At 45.4% G+C, this 25906-nt stretch overlaps 1 protein-coding gene across 4 annotated transcripts in view; it reads right to left on the bottom strand.

Moving 5' to 3' along the window:
• Positions 1–25906, bottom strand: part of LOC121612496 (plexin-A1-like) — a 183671-nt gene that overhangs the window by 9243 nt on the left and 148522 nt on the right. Inside the window, exons 14-27 of one of the 4 annotated variants that reach the window (XM_041945414.1) lie at positions 24135–24258; positions 23876–24012; positions 20965–21132; positions 17939–18032; positions 16643–16879; positions 14609–14752; positions 13257–13491; positions 9702–9850; positions 7719–7975; positions 4794–4860; positions 1596–1742; positions 1064–1223; positions 456–559; positions 84–192 (exon numbers count right to left, since the gene is read on the bottom strand). In XM_041945414.1, the coding sequence (XP_041801348.1) occupies positions 84–192; positions 456–559; positions 1064–1223; positions 1596–1742; positions 4794–4860; positions 7719–7975; positions 9702–9850; positions 13257–13491; positions 14609–14752; positions 16643–16879; positions 17939–18032; positions 20965–21132; positions 23876–24012; positions 24135–24258 (2132 nt within the window). The remainder of the gene's footprint in view (positions 1–83; positions 193–455; positions 560–1063; positions 1224–1595; positions 1743–4793; positions 4861–7718; positions 7976–9701; positions 9851–13256; positions 13492–14608; positions 14753–16642; positions 16880–17938; positions 18033–20964; positions 21133–23875; positions 24013–24134; positions 24259–25906) is intronic. The other 3 variants (XM_041945430.1, XM_041945423.1, XM_041945438.1) reach the window with 3 other exon arrangements.

Genomic DNA, 25906 nt, shown 5'->3' with positions numbered 1-25906 from the left:
GCATTTGCACGTTACATGAAATTAGTGTACACATACATACACTTGTACACAATACTACACACAGACAAAACACACACACACACCTTCTCTCGTACCGTATCTGCTGAGGGACTTGGTGAAGGTGGAGGAGTTGGAGATGTTGTAGGCTGAGTTCTGTTTAGGCACCAGGGCAATCACTGAGCCATCTGTCACCTGAAACAGGATTTACAACAGTCAGTGCACAAACTGTCCAGCAGCTGGATTATAGTCCACACACACAAACAGAGCTTATTTCACAGAGCTGCTGCTTTACTAGACGTAGCACTTATTTTCACATGATGTGTGTTTGCAAATGAAATACACCCAAAACAACGATAGCCATAAAAGCAACTAATGCACTGAAATCAACAATAACGTGCAACCAAACCATCAGCAGAGCATCATGGGATTTATGTTGTGCCTCAGCAGGGGGGTACCTGGTAGTGAGCCAGCGTGTTCAGTCTCTTCCAGTCATTGTCTATCTTAGTGGTGACGTCCTCGTCCTGAAGGATGATGCGAGCCATCCTACCCTGTCTCCATTCTGTCACACACACACACACACACACACACACACACACAGACACACACAGACACACACACACACACACACACACACACACACACACACACACACACACACACACACACACACACACACACACAGGAGGTAGAGATAAGCTTGTGCATGTTGTGATTGTTTCAAAGAGAGAAACGGGACATGGATTGAATGGATACAGTGACCAACATCTCCCACCTCCCAAGAAAGTCAAGTTGCTGTGACTCACTAAGGATGCAGACAGCATTTCAAGTTCATTGACTGAATAAATTAAAGTTGGTATAGTGCATAATTTTAGTGACTTTTGGCCCCTGACTTGAATCTATTTTTGTACAGAATTATTTCTCCTGTCTAGAAGACCCCCTCCTGCTTCACAGAGCCCTTGAAATGAGTCCCTCTTTACCCCCTGTAGCAGTGCACCTGTGCTTGGAGTGTACACTTGGCATGTGCGTGTGTGTGTGTGCACGCTGCAGCTCTCCCTCTCCTTACCCAGGTCCATATCGGAGGCCTTTGGTCTCTGGGAGTAGGGCGTGCCCTTGTACACAGCATCCAGCAGCTTCTCCTTCACCTGCGTCACTGTGTCGCAGTTCAGGCTCTTCACCGTCACCTCGGGAGCGTTCTCATTCTCCGGGTTCACGCAGTGCAGCGTCTACAGAGGCAGAGGTCAAAGGGCATGGGTCACATTTTGACCGAGATGTCAGCACACACTGGGAGCATTATCTATTGATGTGGGGAAGCTTGACCCTGCAATGATTTATGACCTGCAAACCAACCCTTCTTAAGGCAATTTAGAATCAATACTCAACAAAGCATATGTAGCTCCTTGTTAATATTATGAATGCTTTCACAACAATTTTAGAGTAGAGGTCCAATTTGTTTCCACCTATTTGATGTTAAAGTTATAGAGCAAGACTTTTCAAGAATACTGGGCGCACATTAAATCCACGCCAACTGTATGTGTGCATCTGATTAAATGAGCAGTCCAACTGTCTTTGTCCACAGTATGTGTATGTGCACTGACCAAAGTCTTGTAGTCAATCTGCTGCCTGATGAGTTTGTCTTCGCTGAGGGAGTAGCGGGCCTCTCCAGTGATGGAGTCTATTGGTCCCTTTTCCATTTGCTGCTTCATGGCACAGTACAGCATGAAGAGAGGCTCACCAGCACACTCCTGGAAACGGGGAGAGGGAACCGTAGGAAGAGGGAGACGGTAGAAGCAAAAGACCAGAGGAGAACAGATGAAAAGAGAAGGCAAAGGGGAGAAAGACAGACTGTTAAAATGCAAAGTATGAATGCAACTGTGCAAAACGTTTACCTACAAAAAAAGTACACAACAGCAAAAAATGCATAGCTTTGCTGAGCAACTCTCCAATTTTATTTCTAATCTTCTTTAAGCCAACCACAGGCAGAGCAGTGAAGGACGAGGCCGTGGCCGGTGTTGGCTAACAACACGCACACACGCACAGTTTTTCTCTCCCGTGTCTCTTCTTTTGGGAAAAAACACTCTTTGTAAATCTATGTTTGTGTGTGTGTGTGTGTGTGTGTGTGTGTGTGTGTGTGTGTGTGTGTTAGTGAGTGAGCAAGAGGCAGAGGAAGCGGAGAGAGTGTGAGTGAGTGGCAATTGATGGAGGAGTTAATAGAAGGTTAACGACTGAGGAGTGAAAAAACGCTTGGAGAAGCACTTTGGTGTGTGAGACGTGTCAACCAGGCAACGAGCACTGGGATGCTGGGCCTCTTTCTCTCTCCCTCGCTCTCCTTTTCACTCACTGCTTCTGCTGGCCGGCCATGTGAGCACTGCCTGCTTGCACCATTTCTCAGTTCCTCTTTAAAGGATAAACCCAGTTGTTTAGTTTGAGCTAACTTTCCCATAATAACATTGCACTCATTGAGGAACAGTGTTGCATTTTCCAGACCAACAACACAATCAAGGTCTATCACAATCTTAGTAGCTATTTCTGAGGCTTTCAACAATATTTCATGGTCTTCTTGAGTGGAAACGTGTATAAAAACACTCATGAGATCATTTTTATTTTTCCTCACTTTTCTCTAATTGTTGCTTTTTTACTGTAAAACACTTGATAATTTCACATCTTCAGGTCTCTTTTCAAAACAGAAAACAGTCTGACAAGGGAATGTCACTTCCTGGTCAAATTACAACCTGTGGCAATACTTAATTTTAAGTCAAAAAGGTTGATAGCCACTGTGCTGGTTTGTTTACAACATCTCGCTGTATAACGATGCCGCCATGCTCTCAGATGTCATCAGTTACTTTGGGGAGTACAACATAATGGAAATAATGGCCAAAACTGTGAAAAAATAACCCAAGTTGTAATAAACTGGAATCATCATTTAAGGGATGGACATTAGTCACATCACAATACTTTTCTAAATACTCTTGCTCTCAAATTAATGCTGTTTAACCAAAGATTTATGGGTTGCATTCCACATGCAACTTTGTGTCTTGAGGCAGACAAAGTCTACTCCAAATCCTGCCCTCCCCCCTTCAGCTGGGCATGTCGATGCATCAATACGTCAGTCATCTTGGTGAGCTGTCAGATGAACTCTGTGGGATATTCTAGCACTGGCTGCTTCGTATGGAGAAAACACAGCAAACCGGCTGAGGTCGTCTCAGTCTAAAAGCAAACCAACTGGCTGTGTGCTGCGTGTCAGCCCAGGGTCCCGTCTGATGTACATTTCAGCTTTGCCTTACTGTGTTTCTGCCTTCAGTGTCCTGCTGCCACTATTCTAACATCTTTTTAATTCATTTACTAACACTCCAACAATAAAATTTTCATGCAGCATCCTAAAACTGGAAACTGGAAATTTTAGCCAAAGCAGCACACAGCGCTTGTGGTGCAGAAACAGGGCACCCACGTGACCCTCTCAAACCACTCTCTCTAACAAGCCGGTGCACAGGAGGACAAGTGAACCCTCAGAATAGGGTAATGGATAAAAGGATTTTTCTTCTTACTCCTGTTCCCCTTGGTAGGTAAAAGCTTTATCTATTTCCTCCCTTTGAACAACTACTTGACCTTTACCCATCTTTATTCACACCTGGCTGAACCTTGAAATTGTTCTAGGCCTCTCTTTTTTATGTGACCCCTAAAAACTCAGGAGAAAGAGAGGCGCTGAATTGCAGAGGTTAGATAAAAGCTAGGTTGGTAACCTTGCTACAAGCTACAGCGAGTCTTTGCTTCAGTACTCATTTCACCCAGTCCCTCCATTTCCCCCTCTCACCTTTCCTTGCACTCATTTTAAACCCTTTCTCCACATCCTAAACACTTCCTCACATCAATCTACAACCACTTCGGACCATTTTCTCTCAGCATTCTTCCACTTTCTTCTGTCTTTTCTCTGTTGTTTTTGTCTTAAGTCCATAAACACAGCTGTTATTGCAGGATTTCCAACAGCTTCCCTGGTAACCCACTCCCCTGTCACTGAACCCAGCTCTGGCTGTCCAGTCTCACATTTGGAGCCAAAACACACACACATGCATGCACTAAGACACTCTCACATAAACACACACAGATGCTAACTGGGACCCCCGGGGGCTTGGCTGGTTCGCTGTCCACTTGCATGCCTGTCCTGGCGGGGGTTTAAGGCCCCGCTGCTAACTGATTAGCTGCAGCGATGTTTGAATGCAGAGAATGTGTGTGGAAACAAGAATTTAGCACAGTTTAAGCCTCAATAATTCCCTCTGATTCCATATCAGAGGGAGAGGACGTCAAAAAGAGAAAGAGAACACACAGACAGACAGACAGACGGAGAAATGAGAGAATGCATTTGTGTAAGATCTCTGGCTTCCTCTTTTGCTAAGCCCCAGAGCTCTGAAAGGGGATACAAACACAGAGGCACTAACACACACACATGAAGACACACACACGCACGCACACTTTGCTGGCTGTAAAAGAATCCAGTGAGGGACACAAAGAGAGGACAGGTTAGTGCGACAGGCTACAGCGATCACAACAACATGACCAGCTGTGTCTGAACAGCACTTCAGACTGCAGGTTCCTCAATTCAGAGAAAGGAGAATTTACCACATGAAAGGCAGAGGTAAGGGATAGGTAGCCTGCTGCCTCTGCCTTATCTAATGCTGCAGCTGTGAGAGTGTGTGTTAGTGAGGCATTCTTTTCTATTCTCAAACAGCAGCGGTATTAGTATTGCTTCAAAAGTTGTGTGTGTCTGCATGTGTGTGTGCGCGTGTGACAGACAATTTTACCTTGAGGAACTTGTAAAGCAGAAAGGTGAACCAGTTGGTGAGCATCTTCTCAGCGACTGACTCCGTCCTGGGAGAGATGAAAGGAAGCAGGAGAGAAAGGGAGAAAGGGGCCAGGAGAGAGGGAAATAACAGAAGAAGAAAATTAGAGAGTGGCGGTGAACCGATGGGAGAGAAGAGTAAAAAAAAACGTCAAGAGCGGCACATAAAGCTCTGCACAAGACACTGGGAGGTTTGGGAATCGTCCCTGTTTCAACAAGCACACCCAAACAAGCCCCGCCCCAGGCTATGATCTGTGGGCATAAACCAACACTTTCATCGCCGGGGGTGAAAAGGCATTTAAGACACGCTCGCACATCAAAGAGAACACGCGGCGTTATCAATCGTCGCACGGTTAGCCTTCAAACACCCGAGCCCTTTCCCTTGCTCTCCATCGCTTCCCTCCACCCTCACATGCAAACAAATTAACTTGGCAAAACAAACCCCTGCATTTCTTTCATTGTTTCACACTCCCCCGCCCCCCTCGCGTTTTTTCCCCCTCCAAGCAAACCCACTCGTCTTCATTAAAAATACAGCAATTTGTATAATTCGTTAACTTCTCTCGTTAATCACAAACCTGCCGTGTAATGAGAGGAATCTCTGCACGTGCACGCTCTCGAGCAGACACACGTGAACAACCGGCGAATGGAAACAGAGCAATTAAAAGGCATTGTAATTATGGACTTATTGTGTCTAATTTGTTAAACAGCTGAAAGGAAGACCGGCAGTAAGGGTACGTGGGGAGGGGGGAGCAGGAGGGCCAAAAAGAGATTACTTCTCCCTCTCTGTCATCGTCCTCAGAGTTACCTCCTCGCTTTCCGCCATCCTTCCCTTTCACATTACAGAGAAACAGGAAGACGGCTTGACTGCTCCTTATGCATCAAAGACAACTGGAGTCTTCTGCTGGGTTACCGGGTTGTCCAACTGGGCCATACTTGTTGTGAATATTAGTCTTTTTGTCATTAGCAAGGCACAAGGAGTACAAAAGGTGAAGACAGATACATTCTGTTGAGAAATGACAGCACAGGAAGATATTTTCTTGCTAACTTTGCACAGAAATTCTGTTTTTTTTCATGACAACTGAGGAATAGTCAGGGAATAAAAGGAAAACAGGAAACTAGGCCAATGTGCTAGAGAAACCAGTGAAGGCCTGTAGCAGGAACGAGACGTGAACTCCTACGCTTCCGCAAGCCTTCCCGTTTGACTGCTGTTTGATGTATGTGAAGCAGTTTTTTTTCATGGCTGTCAGCAAAATATAGCGGATGAAAGATGAGGCAATAGGGAACGGAGGGATGGAGGACGATGGAGGCGGGCACACCTGGACAGAACACGCTTTTGGGCATGTCAGGACATGATAGTGGGCGACTCCTAACATCATCTTGTTCAGGGAAACGTCGTCCCTGCACATAACGGTACAAAGTTTTGAAACGTGCGTTACAAGGGGAGGGGTTGATGCAGCCTTCCTGGCCACACGCAGTCTGAGCCAAATGCACCCAATTCAAGAGCATTGTTTTACCACAGTGGATGGAAATTCACAGGATAGAAGACTATTAAGTCCTCCTCCTGTGATTTTCTGTGTCCATGTATAAAATTTAAAAAGTCTAAAGTCTATCTATTGCAGGAAAAAGACCGAAACAGGGTGAGCCATGTCTAATAATTGCCGAGCTTATTAACGGCAGCTCCCGAGGCTAGTGTAGTTAGCAGGGACAGCGTGTTGTGACCGTACACCCCAAGAGGGGATTGGAAAAGGCTTCACACAGGCACACTGGCTGAGAGTCATTTATTTGATTAGATTTTTAATTAAATATCTCTCAGAGGAGAAGAAGGAGAGAAAAAAAAACATAACTTTTTTATCATTTAATGTCTAATTCCAATTTATTTGGAGACAGGCCATTTCTCTAATTGTGTCTTTCCTTAAATGCGTGGATCTTTTCCTGCTTCACTGTCTGCAGTAGCTCGTTCTTCCTTCTCTTCTTCCTCTGCCTGTCTACTCTCTCACCATATTGCACCTTTCTGCACTCCTCTTCTCTCTCTCTCTCTCTCTCCATATGTTTCTCCTTCCATCAATTTGCCTCCAGCCCAAGTCTCCCTCCAGACATTTTGCCCTCTCTTTCTGTCAATCACCATTTCCCTCCCTCCCTTCCTCGGCTCCATCCACCTTTCTCTCACTGCCTCTTTCACCTCATATTCTTCCCCTCCTGTATTGCTCATCGTGCCCCCCTCTATCCCTCACCTCCTCCCATCCCCCCCGTAAATCCTCCCTTTCACCCTTTACATCCCTCGTACTTTTCCCCTCTCTACCTTCCTCGCTGTGTGTGAGGTAGGACAGCGCAGTCCATCTGACTGCAGCTCCACTGGGAGTGTGTGTGTGCTCAGGGGTGTAATCCTCTCTGACAGGGACAGGGTTGAGCGATAGAGACGAGGTAACGTCACACAGGCCTCTAAAAGCTACAGTCCCTGTCCGCCGGCTTCCTGCTCCCTAACTTCAGCTGCATGAGGACAAACAAACCGCACGGCAGTCTCACACAGCATCACCCTCCATTCTCTGTTCTCTTCCTATTTTAGCACCATAATGAGAATAGCTATGTGCTCGGTTCTGCACGTGCCTTACTACAACCATGACAGCAGGAGGGCAAGAGAAAGAAGCAACGATGACAAGTAAGGAAACTTTGTTGTTTTTCTTTTGCGAAGGCTAAATGGTCAAGGTGCCCACATCCGGTAGGGTGCCTCTTCTCAAGGACGCCCTAAAGCACTGAGAAGTGTGATAAACAAAGGGACATAACCTCAAACTTGAACCCTCAGTGGGGAAACTATCTGTGCATGTGTGACATGTTTTTGTGCAGAGTCTGAGCTCGTTTCAACCCCTCTTGCCCCTCCCTGTTTTCGTACCTCCTGAGTAACAGCTTTGGGTGGTTCTTGCTCTCCAGGTTTTTGTCGATGAGGTCAGACAGGAGCTGTTTGAGGACGCCCGTGGCATACTCCATCTCCCCCTGCAGCGCCGTCATGATGAGGGAGGCCACGTTGCCCCGGTCTCGCATGGAGAAGGACCGCTGTGCCTCCAAGGTGCGGATGAAGGTCAGCAGGAAGTGCTTTTTGGTCAGCAGCTGGCCAAACAACGTCAGGGCCTTCTCCACATTAGCGGGGACCTGAGCGGGAGGGGAAGGAGGTGATGATGAGGAGGAGCGTGAGGAGAGGAAGAGAGGGATGGAGGAAAAGCAGCCATTGGTTGGACGTGGGGAAGAGGAAAAAGGAAAGGGGTGGAAAGATAGAGAGAAGAGGTGTAGGAGGGGTGGAAAGTCAGCAGGAGGAATAAGAGAAAAGATGGCAGAAAGAGGTTGCGATCAGGATGAAGAGGAGGAAGTGGAGAAAAGAATTGGTTGTGAGTTATAGTTGAGGAATGAATTAATGAGAATGTGTGAGAATGAGGAATATCAGATGAGGAATACATTGACAGAGCAGCCACACACGTAGATACACTCACAACATATTTATAAGGGAAAATCAGCTTCCACAAGCATCCATAAAAACAAGGTTTCCACTCTTGATTTAGTACATATTATTGTCAAAATGCTCCAGGTTCTCTCTTTCTCCCCCCCAGGACCAATTCTCTCTTCCTCTCTCAAAGCAACAGACAGGCCTCCCCCATCTGAGGGAGAGGAACGGAGGTCTGAAGTGAGAATGTGAGCTTCATGCTGTAATAAGAAATTGATCTGCCTGCTAGCACACTACTGTGGCCTGTGATTGCCTGGGCCATACAAATGAAAATCCAATGTCGCGCTACACTATCCCTTTGGAACACAGGTGATAGCGCTGGCAGATACTAGATGTCTTGAAGGCCCCGTCCCTGCAGCCGCCACCTTACACGCGTGTAGCGGAACGCGAGTGTACATTTCCATGTGATGTATGTGCGTGAGTCTAATGCATTGAGAGAAATGATGGAAGCACGCGTGCATGCCGTGTTACAGTGTCCGCTCAGCGGAGGTTCATGTGAGTGATAGAGTGTTCCCTCTTGAGAAAGGAGCTGTAGTGGAGGGGAGAGTGTTTTATTGAATGTGTGAACATTGCTTTTTCAGGAGCCTCAAACAGGATTGGTCAGGTAGAGGCAATCTATCATTTGTACCAAGAAGTAGTGGAGCTCAGACATCGCTCACGCCCCAAAAGCGAACCTTCTCCTCACTGTATTACACCAAACTGGAGCTTGCCCTCAAACTTACTGAGATTTTTTTCTCACTAGTTTCGGCTTGAACCATCTTCTGTCTCGACCCCTTGAATGAGAAGCTATTGAAGATGAAAGAGGTTTGATGGACGAATTCAGATCTGACATGGTGGACATTCTTATCTCACCTCAGCTACATCAAACCAGCCTCTAAACTTCCAATTTGCATTTTATTAATTCTCCAAGAGTTTTTCTGCCCTCCGACAGAAGCTGTGTTAAAGTGCTGTTAGATTTTCACTCGTTCTTGGTCTCATTGTGGAGTTCAAATATCAGCCTTCTAAACCTGAAACTGATCAAACCTTCGCACAGATAGAACAAACTTTAAAAGCAAAAACCCTTTCGAAGCTGTAGAAATTAGTTTGGAAAAGAAAAAAGACATCAAAAATGAAAAGATCAAAACAAATATCGCCACTGAAATTATGCTTCTTCTTCCAGGCACACTGTCCTCCCAAACTTTCTGAGTTCTGACAAAAAACCCCAAACATTTCTTTCAAGACTCAGCTGGTGAATTTGGTTCTTATTTCTTCTTTCTTGGTTAAAATCTCGTCTTCAAACAGCGCATTTCTAATAACACACCACACACGCACACACACAGAGAACAACTCTCATTCATTCATTTAGTGTGTGTTTGTGTGTGTGGCGCGCTCTCTACTGACCCGTACCTCCATCTCCTTGAGCACAGGGTGGTCCTCTATCCCAGGAAAGAGGACCCTCATGGCGTAGGTGCGGTAGTCCAGGAAGGGGATTCCTGCTCCGTCCAGCTCCTGAGTCAGCTCATGGATGTCTGTCTGCAGCTCTGCAAAGGCTGCACAAAGGACAAGGGAATGGTTACACATAATATGATGACCAACTGTAAGATTTAGCGACAGACAGATTTCTGAAGAATAATTACAGCCTTGAATCACACAGGAATGAAAAACACTGTTTTTTATAGTTATAGTGCAAATTCCTGATTTTGGTGACACCATTGGTAATAATCAGTCTTCAATTTGGCCCAACACAAAACACTCATTTAAATACATTTAATGACTGATGCCTGTTTTACTTGCTCTAGTATCTATTTATCCCACACAAACCACTGCCTCTTTAAGTGTAAAACCCATCCTTTCGTGTGCAGGTGAGGTATTTTCTGTGGAAATAGGTACGTTTAGAAGGAATGTAGGTTGAAACACTACTGTATGTAATCAACTGGCTGAAGTGAGTAGCAACGAAGCATTAATTAAGATGTAAAAGTTGGGAGTTAGTACTTTAAAGGTGGTCATTACAGGCTAAAATGCTCCAATCTTTAAGCTCTCAAGTAATGTCTATAATTTCTTCCCAAAAATTGAAGAAATGTTTGGAAACTCAGGTTTAAAACAAGAAAGGAGAGAAGAAAGAATGGAAAAAGCTGAAGAATGCAGAATATTCAAACCTAAGAGACATGCATGTTCAGAAACAGGATGTTTTAGAGTAGAAACAGCAAGCGCAGGTGATCCTGAGGAAAAGGTGGAGGCGTGTGGAGGAGTAGCGATGAAGAGCAGCGTTGTGCGATCGCTCTGCGCTCAGAGGACGAGCGGCGGGAGAGAGGGAAGCGTTACGTGGTGGCTGGAGGGGAGTTCAGGATGGAATTGCACACAGGAACATGAGCCTGTGAGTACACACACATGCTGCCACCTCACACACACGCACACACACACTTTTCGTGTCTTGCCCCACAGCTGAACACATAACCTAGTGCCCAGATGATTTATGTGAGTGCATGTGTCAATGTTTTCACACATTTTCCATTCCCAGAGAGTGTGTGTTCTGACCCCATTCTGTATACTCCAGTGGCTTCACAAGTTCACATCTAGAGGGTACAAATGGGATCCAAACATTCTCTCACTCACATCCCATACAATGGTGCATTGAGCTAATACTGCCTTGATTCTATTTGATTATATAAAACTCCCTTAAGGAGAACATACACAGCTATATGGTTCCATTAACTCCACTGTGTGTGTGTGCCCTATAGCGTGATCCAAAATACACCAACACATGGATACACAACCCAAACAAATAACAAACCAAAGCCCAGACTAACAGATGGCTTGTGTCACCCTCTCTCTCTTTTTCTCCCTCTTTCTTCCCTTCAAAGTGACATCTTAGAGGTCACCTCCCTCTCCCCTATGGTTGCCTCTCCTCCGCTACATCCCTCCATCTTGTTAGGTTCCCTCGTGCCATCCATCTCTCTCCGCATCTCTAATCGGTCTCTTTTTCTCTACCCTGCCCGGTCTCTTCTCTCCATTTCTTTTCCTTCATCCATCTTTAAAGTCAATAGTTTTGCTTGGCTGCTACATTTTTGCCGCTCTCTCAGCCAGGACTTTCTTAAAAAAAAAAGAAAAAAGAAAAGTGGTTCACTCCACCCTCCTTCTATCTGTCCTTTATTTATCTCCTTCTATTTCCCCCGCACGTTCCAATGACTTCCCTTCTTCTCACTCCATGTTGTCCACTTATTCGTCCACCAATCCCCTTCTGCAACCTAATATCTATTTACCACTATCTTCCTGTCTTTATCTCCCATCATCCTCACATCAAACTTCCTTTTCTCTCTTGTACTCCTTGCTTCCCTCCTGTTTTCTCCCCTCTCATAATCTTCCCATCCATCTCTTCTTTAGTGCCGACCTCTCCCTCCCTTTCTCCTCTCACAAGTTGTCTGCCTTATTTATCTCCCTCGCTCCGTCCCCCTCCCCCTATCCATCCTGTTGTCGTCTTCCAGACAGTGGTGACAGCGGGGGACAGACAGGGTCAGGACACCTGGACTCACCACCACACACCCCAGCCAATCATTGTTTGACCTGCTGTGTGTGTGTATGTGTATGATTGCAGGTATAGTTGCAAAAGAGCAGGACATGAAGGGTTGAGTGTCAGGGGGTGGTGTGAAGTGCGCACACACACACACTTGAAAAAGAAAAAACACACACAGTCATCCCCTGAGCAGATGACCTGTTACCAACAGTTAGCTGTGTCAATCTCATGCATGCCTGTCACCATTGCAGCCTTTTTTGATGGATGTAGCTCATTCGCTAACAAGCTATGGAGGAAGATGATGCCATATTTAAACACTTCTACAAAGCTCTGATTGGTCAACTGTTTCTCCAACCGGTGAGCACAATACCAGAATTACAGGAAGCTTGACTCATACCAGGACAGGCAGGCATCTGTTGCAGTCATTTTGACCATTCTTTTCTAAATCTGTCGCCCACCTTTATTGAAATGCAATGCTACATTATTAAGAGAAACAAAGCTTTTTTTAATCATTTGTGAATATTGAGTTTGAGCCAATATTTAGATTTTTACACCTTGATCTGAACCTGCAGATCATCTTCGGACACCCCTCCTGGTAACAACAACAAACTTATGTTCTAGATATATTTGGGGTTCACTAAAGCAGTGCAACAAGTGAAGTGATCTCTAAAACAAATGTATTCTCATGGTTATCAGTATTCTCCTTCTCCTTCTCCCCATCTGCTTCTCTCTCTCCCTTGCCAGACAAACCAGTAACAGCATCAGTAGACTCTCACTGGATCCATGCTCTCTCCTGCCAAATGAATATATGCTAATGCACTGGTGTGTGTGTCTCTCTCCTCCATCTCTCCCCCTGCTTCAGGCATTGCCAAACCCCTCCCTCCTTACTATCCCACACTTTCCCACCTCTGTGCCCCGTATCTATCTAACCTCCATCTCTCCCTCCCTCTCTGTGTGGATGGTGGTGTGGCCAGCCAGGCGGCTCTCTCATGGGGTGGAGAGCCAACATCTGGTGGCTGGCTCAGATCAAAGTACTCCTCTGGAAGCACACCAACACCCACGCACACATACACAAGCACACACACACAAGCGAGTGCACGCACGCACACCCACACTCACACAAACACCGCAGCCACCGAACAGCAGGGGGACAGTTGGCAGTGAGAGGGAGGGAGAAATGGAGAGCGAAGGAGAAAGCAGGGAGAGAAAGGGATGGGACTATTGAATGGGAGTTGTGCAGCTTTTGAGGTAAGCTGCAGCGAGGGAGAGATTTACAGAAAGTTATGTGGGGACATGTGAGTTATTTGGGGAGAAAGATGAAGAGAACGAAGTTGGGACTGAGATGAAACGAAACCAGGAGAAAACAAGCAATATGAATGTAGCTTTGAGGTGTTTTTGCAGCTAGTGCCACACCCCTCTGATGACCAAAGTCTTTCCAAACTCACCTTCCTTGCACTCAAGGGCCACCCTGGACTCCAGGTTGTCCATCTGCAGCTGCAGCCGTTTGAGGGTGCGGTCAGCGTCTCGCGACTTCCTCTTGTAAGCGATCAGCACCACGATGATGACGAGCAGGAGCAGGCCGCCACCTCCTCCGATACCGATGATGGCAGGCAGGGTGAGGAGGCTGTCTGAGTAAATCTGCAAGGTCCCTGGTGAGTATTCAAACCCCCCAACACGCACCTAGTGGACGGACACAAACAGGAGCATTATGCTCTCTCCTTTGTTTGGCAGGTGGATGAGAGACACCACATAAATGCACTTACAATGTGAGAGTCATACAGAAACTACACAGGAACATTATTTTGGCATTCTTTAAGCAGCAGCACAATGATAAAAAAATATGTGAGGTGTTGATGTCAAATCCCACATCGCATTTATACTGGAAATCCAAGCTGTGCCGAGCTGAGCCAATTCCATGCCAAAAACTCCCCAAAACCCTTTATATCTAGGTTGGGGGAGGCAACATCTGTGCCCCTTGGCTGTTTTTGGAAACAGTGAAACACATATAAGTATACACAGTCACACACCCATATGACTTTCAACCATATCACCTCAAAACAGTTCTGGCTTGCAGAACACATGAATATAAAGTAAATAAAAAAAAAAAAAACACTTGGATATGTTTCCCCCTCCCGTCTTCTTTTTTTTCCTTTCATTCCATCTTCAACTGGCTTACGTCTATGAAAAACCAAATGGAGGAGGGTAAAAATAGACACAGACCTCTCACGCCCACTAGCCATTTTTTGGTCTCTATTGAATATCAATACTGTTGAAATCCCAGGAAGGATGCCAGCCAAACGAGACCGATCAAAAGCCTCTAAGACATAAATACAGTCGCAAACACCGCCAATGGTATAAGAGACAGGGGGTGTGTGTGTTTGTGAGCGCGAGGCTATATGAATGGGGAGGAGAAATGTGGAGTAATTGAAAAGATTTAGGTCTGATGGATGGGGAGGAAAGAACGAGATGAATGAATTAAAAGGCAGGAAGTGGATTGACATGAAGAACGGGGATGAATAGCAGGGCGGAAACAGCGCATAGAACAGGAGGTATACGGCAGAAAAAGATGAGCTGAGAGGCTGAAAGAAATGTGGAAGCCAGATGCTCCAGAGGTGGCAAGAAAAAAAATCGAGAGGGATGATGAAATAATAGTAACTTAAGACAGAGAAATGTAACTCAGAGGGGAAAGAAAGCTCATTTTTAGGTTTTGTATGGTTGGTATCAAGCTTAATATAATCATTAAATTGGAAAGCACTCAGAAAACAGCACTGCAGACATGTGTCAGTGTTTGACTTACAGTGACTTTGTGCTCTCCAGTCAGGTTGGGCCATTCACACAGCAGCTGGCTCTCAGACAGGGTGAGAATGCAGGGTGTCTCCCCGATCAGAACCGTGTAGTTCAGCTTAGTGTTTCCTGGAGCTGAAGGAATGAGGTTGCGGCCCTGGAAGCAGACACACACATGGTTCAGATATTTACATGAAGTCTGAGTCTGAGGTGGTCCACATAAACAGAATAATAATCATGAAATCAAAGGGATTCACTCTAACTGTGACTGATGCTATGAAAAAAAAAAAAGTACATGTTTCTGATTGGCTGGTGGGCGTCCATCAACAGTGTGCAAGGTACTTTAAACTGCAGGTCACTATAGCAACAGTGCTTCTGCTTGATGATGCCAGATAACACCTCTCATAGAAACTGACCAAACCATGAGTGTGTGTGTGCGAATGTACAAACAAAAATATGGATTATAAAAACATGAAACATGTTGAAGGAACACTTGTCATAATACACACACACGCGCACCAAGCAAGTCAACATTGCTCTTGAGTTAAAAATGTAACTTTTACTACATTTAAAGGACATGAGTGATTAGATTATTTGCATCCAGATCTGGTGGCTATGAGCTGGCTCAGGTGCTGTTAAATGACTGTAAAAATGTGTTGGTTGTGTAAGGATGTTGGCAAGCACAATTAATACATTCTACAGAAATCTGCCTTCTCCTCTCCTCTGCTACCTCTACCTACCCCTCCTCATCATAACACACTATGCTTTGCAGAATGTGAGGAATTAATTGCTGGAAAATCTCGATGAACGTCTAATTTCTCTGCAATTATTTAATAGGATGCCGTTTCTGTGCTGCTTATTGCTGCAATTCTTTACCCGGAGCGCGGTGGGGCAATCAGAGCTTTTCATTATGGAATTATATTTAAAGTTACAGGGGAGAGAGGCGTGATTCTTCTTCATTTCTAAAAACTCCACCCTGATTGGCCGAGAGAAAAAAGGCTTTCGTTTTCCATGAAATTGCACGATAATTTTCTCTCTCGCTCTTCTGAGGCTTTGAAGTTCAAGGGGAGAGGTGAAATGACAAAAGACAGCGTGGGTGGGTGGGGCAAAGCCTTTATAAATGCATTCTGGATTCAGATGCGTACTGCCTTTATGGCTTAGAGCAAACACGGCTATGAAGTCTCTCTTCAGAAGTTATCTGATAGAAATCTGAGCAGGTGGCGAGTCAACGCATGGGTCCACTTTATAAACATTACTTTCCTCTGCACCTGATTTTAAGGGGGGGTGTTTTAGAAGCCACTTTTTTCCCTTAAAGGTCTCCAAACCCCATTGGAGACAGCGGGCAAAGAAATAACATCTTTCAAGGTTGAGGCACATCTGAAAGACGGCTGTGTTGAAAGAAAAACTCTCAAAGGAAGAGGAAGGAGGGAGTTAAGTGTCTGTACAGGAATGTTTGGAGCAAATCATTTCAAATGCCTGTCAGCGTCTTATCAGTTGTGTTGGATGCTGACTGGGAGGTCGCTACAGCATTTTCTAAAATAACCATTTCTGAGATTGAGCTTTTCACGTTGCTGACAATACTCAACATTACTGGAAGGCTGCTATCAGCTTCTACTGCTCCTCTAGAGTGTCAACTGAGTGCTAACACTCAGCTAACCTTCCTTTGTCCTTATGTCCTAGTGCGTTTCTTCCACACATTTACAGAGCAGTCGATAAAAAAGCTTGGATGCAAAACCACCGCAAACTCCATCCGACATCGCTCACTTAGACATAAGAACCTTTTTCCACCCAAGCATGGTCCATTATGTGAAAGAGGACAGGCGGCAGAAATAAAATGAGAAAGGTGATGCAAGAAGGGAGAAAGGAGGAAAAAGCGAGACAGAGATGATGATTGGGAAGACACAAAGCGAGGAGGAGTGTGGAGAAGGAAAACAGGGATCCGAAGTCAAGAGAAGAATAAAAAGAGGACGGTGGTGATGGATGTAAAGCAAAGCCAGGTAGAGACAAGGCCAAAACAAATCAATGCTAAGACCACAAGGCAATTTACCTTGAGTATGAGTGGTGAGCTGGGCTTCAGCTCCAGCATGCCCGAGGGGCTCAGAGGCTCGAACACGGGGTCCGGGTGGTAGCTGAAAGTCTCGTTCACCACCAGCACGGAGTGCACATCATCCATGACAAAGCCGATCTCATCAGGACTGCTGCCCGCCTCCGAGAAGCCTTTGTCAGATCCAGCCACAGAGGGCGCCAAACACACCATCACGGTGTTGTTGACAACCGTGCAGTTCTAGAGAAGAAGGAGGATACGCAGAGAAAGGAGCGAGGAAAAGAGAAACAGGGAGGAAATGAGAGTAGGGGAGAAAACAGTTAAATTAGGTTGGACTAGGTGATTTTATTCTGCATCTAACAACCTCTTTACCTCCTTTACACTGTTTGCAGCGTCGGCAAGAAATATGTACATACATACACTTCAATATATACTTGCCAAAAAGAATATGTTAACTAATCTACAAGACATACAGAGGCTGAAACAGGGTTATGTGATATGAGTGATTAAATGTCTCGGTAATGACATAATGAGGGAGAGGCTGGCTTAATAACATCAGTGTTGTAATCAGTGTTGATATCATCTGGAAATCCCCTGTGGGGTTCGACACTTAAATCAGTCAGGGAAGAACAAATTAGGCTGTAATGACACGCGGAGAAACAGGAGAGGTCAGCCAGTAGCTGCTAATGACGACAGGGCAACGGCTGAGGAGACCTTTGCACAGTGTCACAGCATGCTATAGCCTTACGTTATGTTCCATATGTCACATGCTGCCGCACTCAGACACACAGGGAACGTAAACTCACACTGACAAGGAACAAAACTGTGTTTATAGGTCAATAGAAACAATAACCAAGCAAAACAAAAAGTGACTGCAGAAAGGGGGGCAAAGGAAAAAGAAGAGATATTTTTACTTTCAGCTAAGAGCGGGAGAAAGGTTAGCTAAGCCCCGTGGTGCTAGGTGAAGAGAGGGGGATTTGCCGGAGCCGCTTTATTGCTGGTTGACATTTCAAAGGTTAAACTGCTAAAAGGAAATTCAACATCAAAAACAAACAGAAAATGGGCCCTTGGCTGGTTGACCGACGGGTCAGGTGTGTGCGTCTGTGTCTGTGTCCCAGGAGTGTGTGCATCGTCTGAAAATTGGGTTTTTCCACAGAGAGCCAGACATCGGAGAGTCAGAGAGACACCTGTGTGTCTATATTGGTCTCACTCTCTCGCTTGCCAAGTCAAGTCACCGATTTTTCTTTTTTTGTTTTGTCAATAAAAACTGTGCACGGGTGTCTGGATCTAACCACTTACATTTTCTGACTTGACAGCTCCATACTTGGCTCTCATTTTGGGCTCCTTGATGGTGGCCAGATTGGTTCCAGTAATGGTCAACATGGTTCCCCCACTGAAAAAGAAAGAGAAAATCAAGATTAACACGATTATACAACGGTGCTGGAACAAATGAAAACAATTCTACGCGCACTTGTCTGTCACATATTCATGTATTTCTGACTCTACTTTTTTTCAGGGTCCAAAAGCATACACTATTCAGCAGGCCTATCAGTAGAGATAAATGTTAATAAATGTGTTCTCTGTGGGAGCCATGAGGGCCCTCCAGTTGGCGATTTACCATTAATGCTTGCTCCTGCTGTAGCCTTTCGCCTGCTTATTCATGGCAGCCCATTTTCAGGTAATGATAGTAACGCTAAAGCCCTTGCATGAATGTTAAAAGCTTCTTTAAACCGATATGGAGGCTGGAGGGAAGAATAAGCGACTGTGTAGCATTACTCATGAGAGCTGAAGCTTTTGGCCTCTTCTCAGCACCTCTCGAGAGCCAGGGGAGATATTTTCAGGGTGTATTAAAGATGCACTGTGGTATTTTTCAGCATGAGATACACTCAGCCACTGCACCGATGCCAGTGATCTGACATGTTCTGTAACCTTTACACCTGTGACCTATTCAGGTCTATGTGACGATGACCTGCAGAGACATCGGTAATATGGGTGAGAGTCCTATTCCCCGACACTGCCTTCTCGACAGCCTCCGTTGGCCTGAGAGGCTGAACTTTAGCTGATGTGAAGTGTTCTGACAGCAGCTAAATAAGTTAGCATACAACCTAAAAACTGGAGTGGGCTAAGGCGAGGCTTGAAGCCTAGTGCCACTGTGAGTCACCACTGACACAGATGAGCAAAAAAACATTATACAAATGATACACTGGCTGGTACTTTGCTAAGCTCCACACAGGCAATGATACACCAAAAAAGGGCGTATTAGTGTCACTGTTCACGAAGGAATTAGAGCATCCTAAAATGTAAATAAACATGGATGGAAACATGGACAGAGCTGGAAGCTAGGGGAGGGAGGTGAGGCCAGTCCCAGGCATGAAGTTAAAGTGGCTCTGGGAAGGGCTGAGGAGCTAGCAGGTGTGTGAAAAATGAGCAGAAAAAAGGAAATTTGGAGATTTACATAAAGTAACTCCTTTGTTGGTGGAACAGCAGAACATATAGGCCATGAACAATCAGCTTTGTATCAATATGTGGCAACACTCCATGGGGGTAGTTCTGTGAGATAAGAATCTTTTCCACACAAACAGTGTACACTCTATTGCCTTCTGTGTGCACTGTACTACACTGTGTAAACAAGGCAGAGTGTCACACAATCTCTGCAGTGCCATGTGTCTGTTTGTGACTTGAGAAACTCTTCCTGGACGGAGGCGAACACGTCTAAGTCGTGTCAGATTTGTGTTTTGGACAAGGGAGGCTGTTTGCAGTGGCCCCGGAGAAAGGGTCGCCAAAGGTGACGCAGCGACAAAATAGCTCGGTAAATAAAAGTGTGATTGGCCCGGAGAACCACGCACCTCCTCCTCTGAGAGCGCTGAGTGAAACACCAAACGCGAGCTGAGTGCCGAGGTTATTTCCCCCCAAGGCTTAAGCCAACACTTTCATTCCCATTTCCCCTTGCCCCCCCAACCTCTCATTCATCCCATTCCAAATGAGACTTCTCATTCGCTCACACCTCTTTCACACGATGAGAGACTTTGTCTCCCTGCAGACTTTTAAACACAGCTCCCATTTTCACCTCCGCCCCCTGCCACGCTGGAGTAGTGGATTGTTACACTGTCTGAACAGCCAATGTGTCTGGTAAAATAATCTAATGCGGTCTGTCCTAAGGGGTCATGCTCTCAAATAAATACCAGTATCTCTTATAAAGTGTTCAAAGTTGAACCAAAGGAGAACAGTGTTTCTGTTAAAGAGCATCAGAGCTGTGACTATGATGTGCAACTTACCTGGAATTTGAATAACAGCTTGTATCTGAGAATTTTAAGTAAATGCAACAGGAAAACAATGGTAAAAAAAACCCTCAGGAAATAACATATGACATTTTCCTGGAACTATACTTTTGAAGTAAATGAGACAGTCAACAGTGTGCGTGTGTGTGTGCTGGCTTCATTTTTGAGCTGAGGAGTAGAGGAGTTTCTAGGTCATGCTAGTGAGCCCATTAGCACTTGGAAGCTCCTAGCTTTTTTTTTTTCTTCCCTTCACAACACAGCTTGTGTTTGCACAGGAAATCTTCCTGTGGCTATGTAGTCTCATTTCAATAAGTCAAGTAATATTTAAAGATACATCTCTGCTGCAGCTCATCAACTAGCAGTGCGCTGCTTCAGGAGCGTCCTTCACTGCTGTTCCTGCTCTCAAAGATTTACTCTTGAAACATAAAGATAAACAGAATAAATAATACGCCTTTGAAAAGCAAGATGAGTGTGAAAATGGAGAGCAATGTTTAGTTTTTTTTACTCCAGACCAAGCCGCGGAGTATGCTAGCAGAATAATACATTTACGCAGAGCTCATATTTCAGTTTAGTTGGCTATGCTCCTGAAAAAAAGGCATTCATGTATGGCAAAACCACCGCCATGGATTAATAATGTATTGTTGCATTTGTATCAGTTCTACAGATGTGCATCAAGCAGAATCACAGATCAAACACTGTGTTGATGTAAATTATAGATAATGAAATAATTAAATAACATGCTGATGTATCATATAGTGATAGCTGATGGAGTTAGCTCTACGGTGCAGCAGAACTATAAATAATGTATTAATTCGTGCCAATATTGTCCAGTCTTCAGACCTTTCCTCTGAATTAATCAGTGTGAATGGCTTTCATGGTGGACATGTAATGACTAATTCGATATTGGGAATTTATCAATTGTGCAGTCTTATTTTTGAGATAGCTGTAAGCTTCTACGCAACACAGAACATCCTCCAAGTTTAAATAAAAGATCCAACTTCGCTGTACCCAGACTAGCTGAGGGAAAGGCTCTGACTTTGTTCTCACCTGGCGATACTCCAGTCGGGCTCGATCTTGAGGATGGTGGGATCGTCTGTGTAGTTGAACTTGACCTCTGGGTTCCTCAGTTCAGCAGAGTTGATGTCCACCATGACCGGGGTGGTGCCAGAGGCTTGTCCCGCCGGGGTCACACACACTATCTCCTTGTTGCTCCGCCTGGAAGAGCAGGAGATGATGGGGGGACAAAGAGAGATGTTACATAAAAAGGTTGCTGATGGCTAATCTTAAAGTGGACTGCGAGCTCCAAGGACCTGCGGTATACCAGAAGGTCTTGAGAGGGATTTGGAGTATTTGGGAGCTGACTGTCTGACAGGCTTCGAGATAGACACACAGAATAAAAACTGAAGTGAGTGCACAGGGAAAAAAAATCCTACTTCATCCCTTAAATAACTCATAAATTATTTATCAGATGCGACAAAAAAAGCAGGCACACACACACATAATGGTGACACAGTCGCCCATCCACAAGGCCAACATCTTTCAGTCTGTCCAGCCGAGGTTTCATCAGCCTGAATCACAGAGTGCTGTACTTCAAAGCTCTCTCTCTTTCTGTCTGTCTTTCTCTCCATGTCTGTGTCTCCTTCCCTCCTGCGCTCTCTCTGGCTGACAGATCTGAAGTGGCAGATCAGGCTGGTCGTCTCTCTGTGTGATGTAACTCCCTCCCTAGCAGACAGGCAGCCAGCTGTGACCTGCTGGGAAACTTTGTGCTGCTGCCAGAAACTTTGTGCTCCACTCCAGTGGCTCATTCCACCGTCCCCTCCCCGCATGTGTGTGTGTGTGTAAGACTGCTGGCCGAGCGGTGGGAGGATGGCAGGCTGTGAGACACTGTGTGTGTGTGCGTATCTACGTACATTACGCGTGTAATCTGTGTGTCGAGCAGGTGCACTTGCGCTGTGTGGAGGTCTGTGAATTTGTATAAAATACAGTGCGCAGGTAGAAGATTAACATTGTGTGAGGATGTGTTTTGTGTCACTCGTCGTTTGTTAACATCCTACAGTGTGCAAACGTGTCTGTGTGCATTTGTGCAGCCATGATGGCAGGTGGCACAGTGTGAAATTTTGAACATGAGTAGAACAAGCTGATCCGCACACAAATCCTCCCCCGTTATCTGCTGTGAAAGTGAAATCCACAGAGACGGAAGATGATGGAGAAGATGAAAGAGCGAAAACCTATTTTGGCGGCTCGATCCCGGTGGCTTGATGGGGTTGGGCTGGGAGACTGAGCAAAGAAATGGCGAAAGAAAAGCAAAAACGTCTTTGTCGGACGCATCCCTGCTGTCTCCCAGGAGAGGGCTGAGAGGGGGTCTGAAGGGGGGCTGAGGACAGGGAAAAAAAAGGAAGGGCTACACACATAACCCTAACCCACACACACACACACACACACACATATTATATATATATATATATATATAAACTGGTTTTCCACATTATAGTAGTGCTGCGTTTCCATGGCAACCATTTTCGCAACAGCGTCACCTTCTAGGGCGCCTGTGGTGCAGCGTACGTATTTCTGAGAAGGTTGCGGCCACACAAAAGAAAGCCAAGAGGGGATACGGAAAGAAAGAAAAGCGACGGAAAGAAAGGGGGTTGCAGAGGGAGATAAGAGGATGAGTGACTTGGGGTAAATAGGCTTTGATTAAAGCGAAGGGCCCACTGAATACAAAGACACATTAAAGAGATGGACTCAACCAGTTCATTACTTTGGCCATAAAGGTTATTGCTGCTCAGTGAATGAAAGGCCAAGACTATTATGTTCACCTTTCTCGGGATGTGCTACAGAGCTTTAAATTGGCCTTTACTTTTTCTTTTGATATGATATTAAAAGAACTTGATAGGTCCGAGCTCATTAGTTTAACCTGTCACTTGTTGCCTGAGAGAAAGGAACCGCTATAATAAAAACACCAGTGTTACAGAGAATTTGCTCTAAAAGGAGAAACAAGAAAATCTCAGAAGAGAAAAGTATAAACATTTGCCTGGAAATTCCTTTCAGTACATAGGTGCTTGTTTTAGTTCGCTGACAATCTTTTCTGTGAGACTGCTTTTGTCTGCCATTTGCCTGACACCATACATGAGTGGATTTAGTCCAGAGCTCAGTTTGCTGTCACTTTGCCAGGAAGGGACTCAAAGAAACAATAGAGTTCTTGGCTGGAGGAATTAGAGTCATATCAAATTGGATCTTTGTCTCCTCTTCTTGAAATCCTGGCACAATCTCTGGCAGAGTGACAGCGGAAGATAACGGTGGCAGATTATTCTAAAAACTGAAAAAAGGAACAAAAAATTACGTATTTCAAACATGAGCTCAAGGCAGCAAAAATGTGAGTTACCAATTACCAGCAACACCGTATCATTCCTTCCAAATTATAGTCATATCTCTGACAATATGTGGGCCATGCACTTAAGTCATTCACAGCACAACTGAACAATGGCATCAGCTTCCCTCGAGAAAGGCTACACTGTCATTCCCGCAATTGCTGTGAATTACAGCGATGCAGGTCATCCTCTTTCTGGCTGCATTTTTCAGACCAAGGATTTTTTATTTTTTTTTTTAAATAAACAGGTGTTATCTATAATGATTAAACACTGTGGAACGGGGAAAGACGGCAGATGGTCGAAGTAAAACATAGGAGGGGAGGGATCACGTTGCATTATGACTTGTAATTGTCTGCAGAGGAGCATAAGACTTCGGAGTCACAATGACAGAAGCTAAAAATTGCTATCACACAACATCAGTGTAATCCAGTATTAAACGCTTAGTTGTGAAAAAATGTGCATACTAATACCTGCAATTTTACAGCTAATTAAGATAATGTTGTATATGTTTCAAATCACTGCGACTGTTGTCTTAACTATGAGCTAACAAAACAAACTGCAGACGTTTCAGGTTATTTGGATTCACTCGCCTCTCGAAGCGGCAGGGGTGAAGTCCTATCTTCACGGATACAGCGCTGCCTGCATTGAGATGACTGCCTTCAATGGTGATCCTTGTTCCTCCAGACAGTGGCCCAGTGGAGGGATAGACACGGGTGAAGTACGGCGACTAAGGGGGGACACGGGCAGGGGAACAGGAGGATCAATCATCACCACAGATGCCAAACACAACATTAAAAACATCCAAAAAGCTTTGTCTTAGCAACGCTCTTACAGCACACTAACACTTACCACAAAGGTGAAGGCCTTGGTGGAGACTGCTTTGTAGTCCTGGTGAATGCAGTCCCTAACACACACCTCCACCTGAGCCTCCTGCACCCTGTAACCTGTGGCGTCATTCAGCCGACACACAATCCTGAGAGAGGGCAAAGAAAGAGGTGGAGAGATGAGTTCCATTACCACCGCGGCCAAAACAGATTTGTTTCTTGGCCCAACGAGGACCAAGTGAAGGAAAGAAAGAGGGGGAAACAAAACAGATGCAACATTTTTCTTCGGCTCTGTCCAAGTCAGAAAAAAACCTGAATAGTTTGGAAGAAACAGTTTCTGAGGCCTTATTCATAAAAATAACGAAAAGCAGAGCAAGTGTTCTATCAATGGAAATCTACAGTGCTAGGACAGGGTGGAGGTGTGTGTGTGTGTGTGTGTCTGCATTAGTGCGTACTGCACAACCATAAGCCTCGCACTTGGCCTTGGGTGCTGGCTGGCCAAATGAAAATCCACTGGAGAAATGATTGAGTGAGGGGAGGAGTGGCAGCGTAGCCCATGGGGAGAACAAGCGCGCGCACACACACACACACACACACACTTACTTCATGTTTCACACAGTGGAGCCACACTTGACTGTTAATTAGCCAGAGCGAACGAATGAGACAGAGAGAAAGGGCGAGAGTGCAGAGAGGAGAGGGAGAGAGTGATAGAGAGAGAAAGAGAAAGGGGGGGGGTTAAAGCGAGAGAGGCTGATTAATTGAACGAGCTCATATCCTACACATCTCCCTCAGCTTCCCTCTCTCCCCGAGATGAGTTATTAACTCTCCTGCTTCCATCCTCCCTGCAGGTGGCCATGGCAACTGCAGCGCTGCGGCGACAATGAATTTCACATTCCGATGCTGCGTGTTTCCATTGTTTTTATTTCCCCTTTCATTGATTCCCAGGTCCAGCGCTATGACAGCAGTCGCGATTAAAATGCTGGACGGCGCTCGGTGAGAAGCTGCGGCTTGACTTGCATCATTACTGCGCAGATGACAGGTGGCTACATTGAGCTGTTATTACGCGGTTAGAAAGACAGAAAGTTCATTCATGGCACATTTGTAAAGACGACAGCATTATAAATTATACATCCCTCAATCAAATTACCAAAGTGGCGTGCAATGGTGAAAAATTAAACATATGCCAAATTGTCATATGGAAACTACTAATAAGGCGATAAAAAAAAGGATCTGAGGTTCTGTTTTTCCTCACCACTGGCAATAATTTACTTTCTCACTGTAGAATCAAATCCATCTGGTAAATATTTAATGGCTGAGGTGAATGACGAGATACTGAAAGAACCGCAAGTGCTGCATTTTCTTGCAGTTCAATTTCACTCCAATCACAAAAACAGGGAGTGAACAAACAGGGTGGGAAGTTCAAGTGCTGGCGAGAGGAACAGAAAGCCAGAGCGAGAACAATGTGCCTACATTTTGCCCAAGAGTTAGCGCACCACCTTCTCTCCCCCTCGCTCCACCAGCTGACCTTTGACCTGCACTGTCAGTCCCGTAACCCCGTCCCATCTCCTGCGCTACGGCTCTGATGGGGTCACGGGAATGACGAGAGCAACCGGGCCACTAATGGCGCCGTATGGCTAACATCACTTTTAATTAGCATGACAGCCTCACTGCCAGCCGAGCCCCCCTCCTCCCCCTGCTCCTCCTCCTCTTCCTGCGGGTGCTATGGCAACAGGCCAGTGCAGTGTTACAGGGTTAAACGTCAACACCTCGGTGGTTTTGGATGTGATCGACACAATG

The sequence above is a fragment of the Chelmon rostratus genome, chromosome 2 (genome assembly GCF_017976325.1).
Source record: "Chelmon rostratus isolate fCheRos1 chromosome 2, fCheRos1.pri, whole genome shotgun sequence".
Lineage (NCBI taxonomy): Eukaryota > Metazoa > Chordata > Actinopteri > Chaetodontiformes > Chaetodontidae > Chelmon > Chelmon rostratus.
This window is presented reverse-complemented; position numbering and strand designations above follow the sequence as displayed.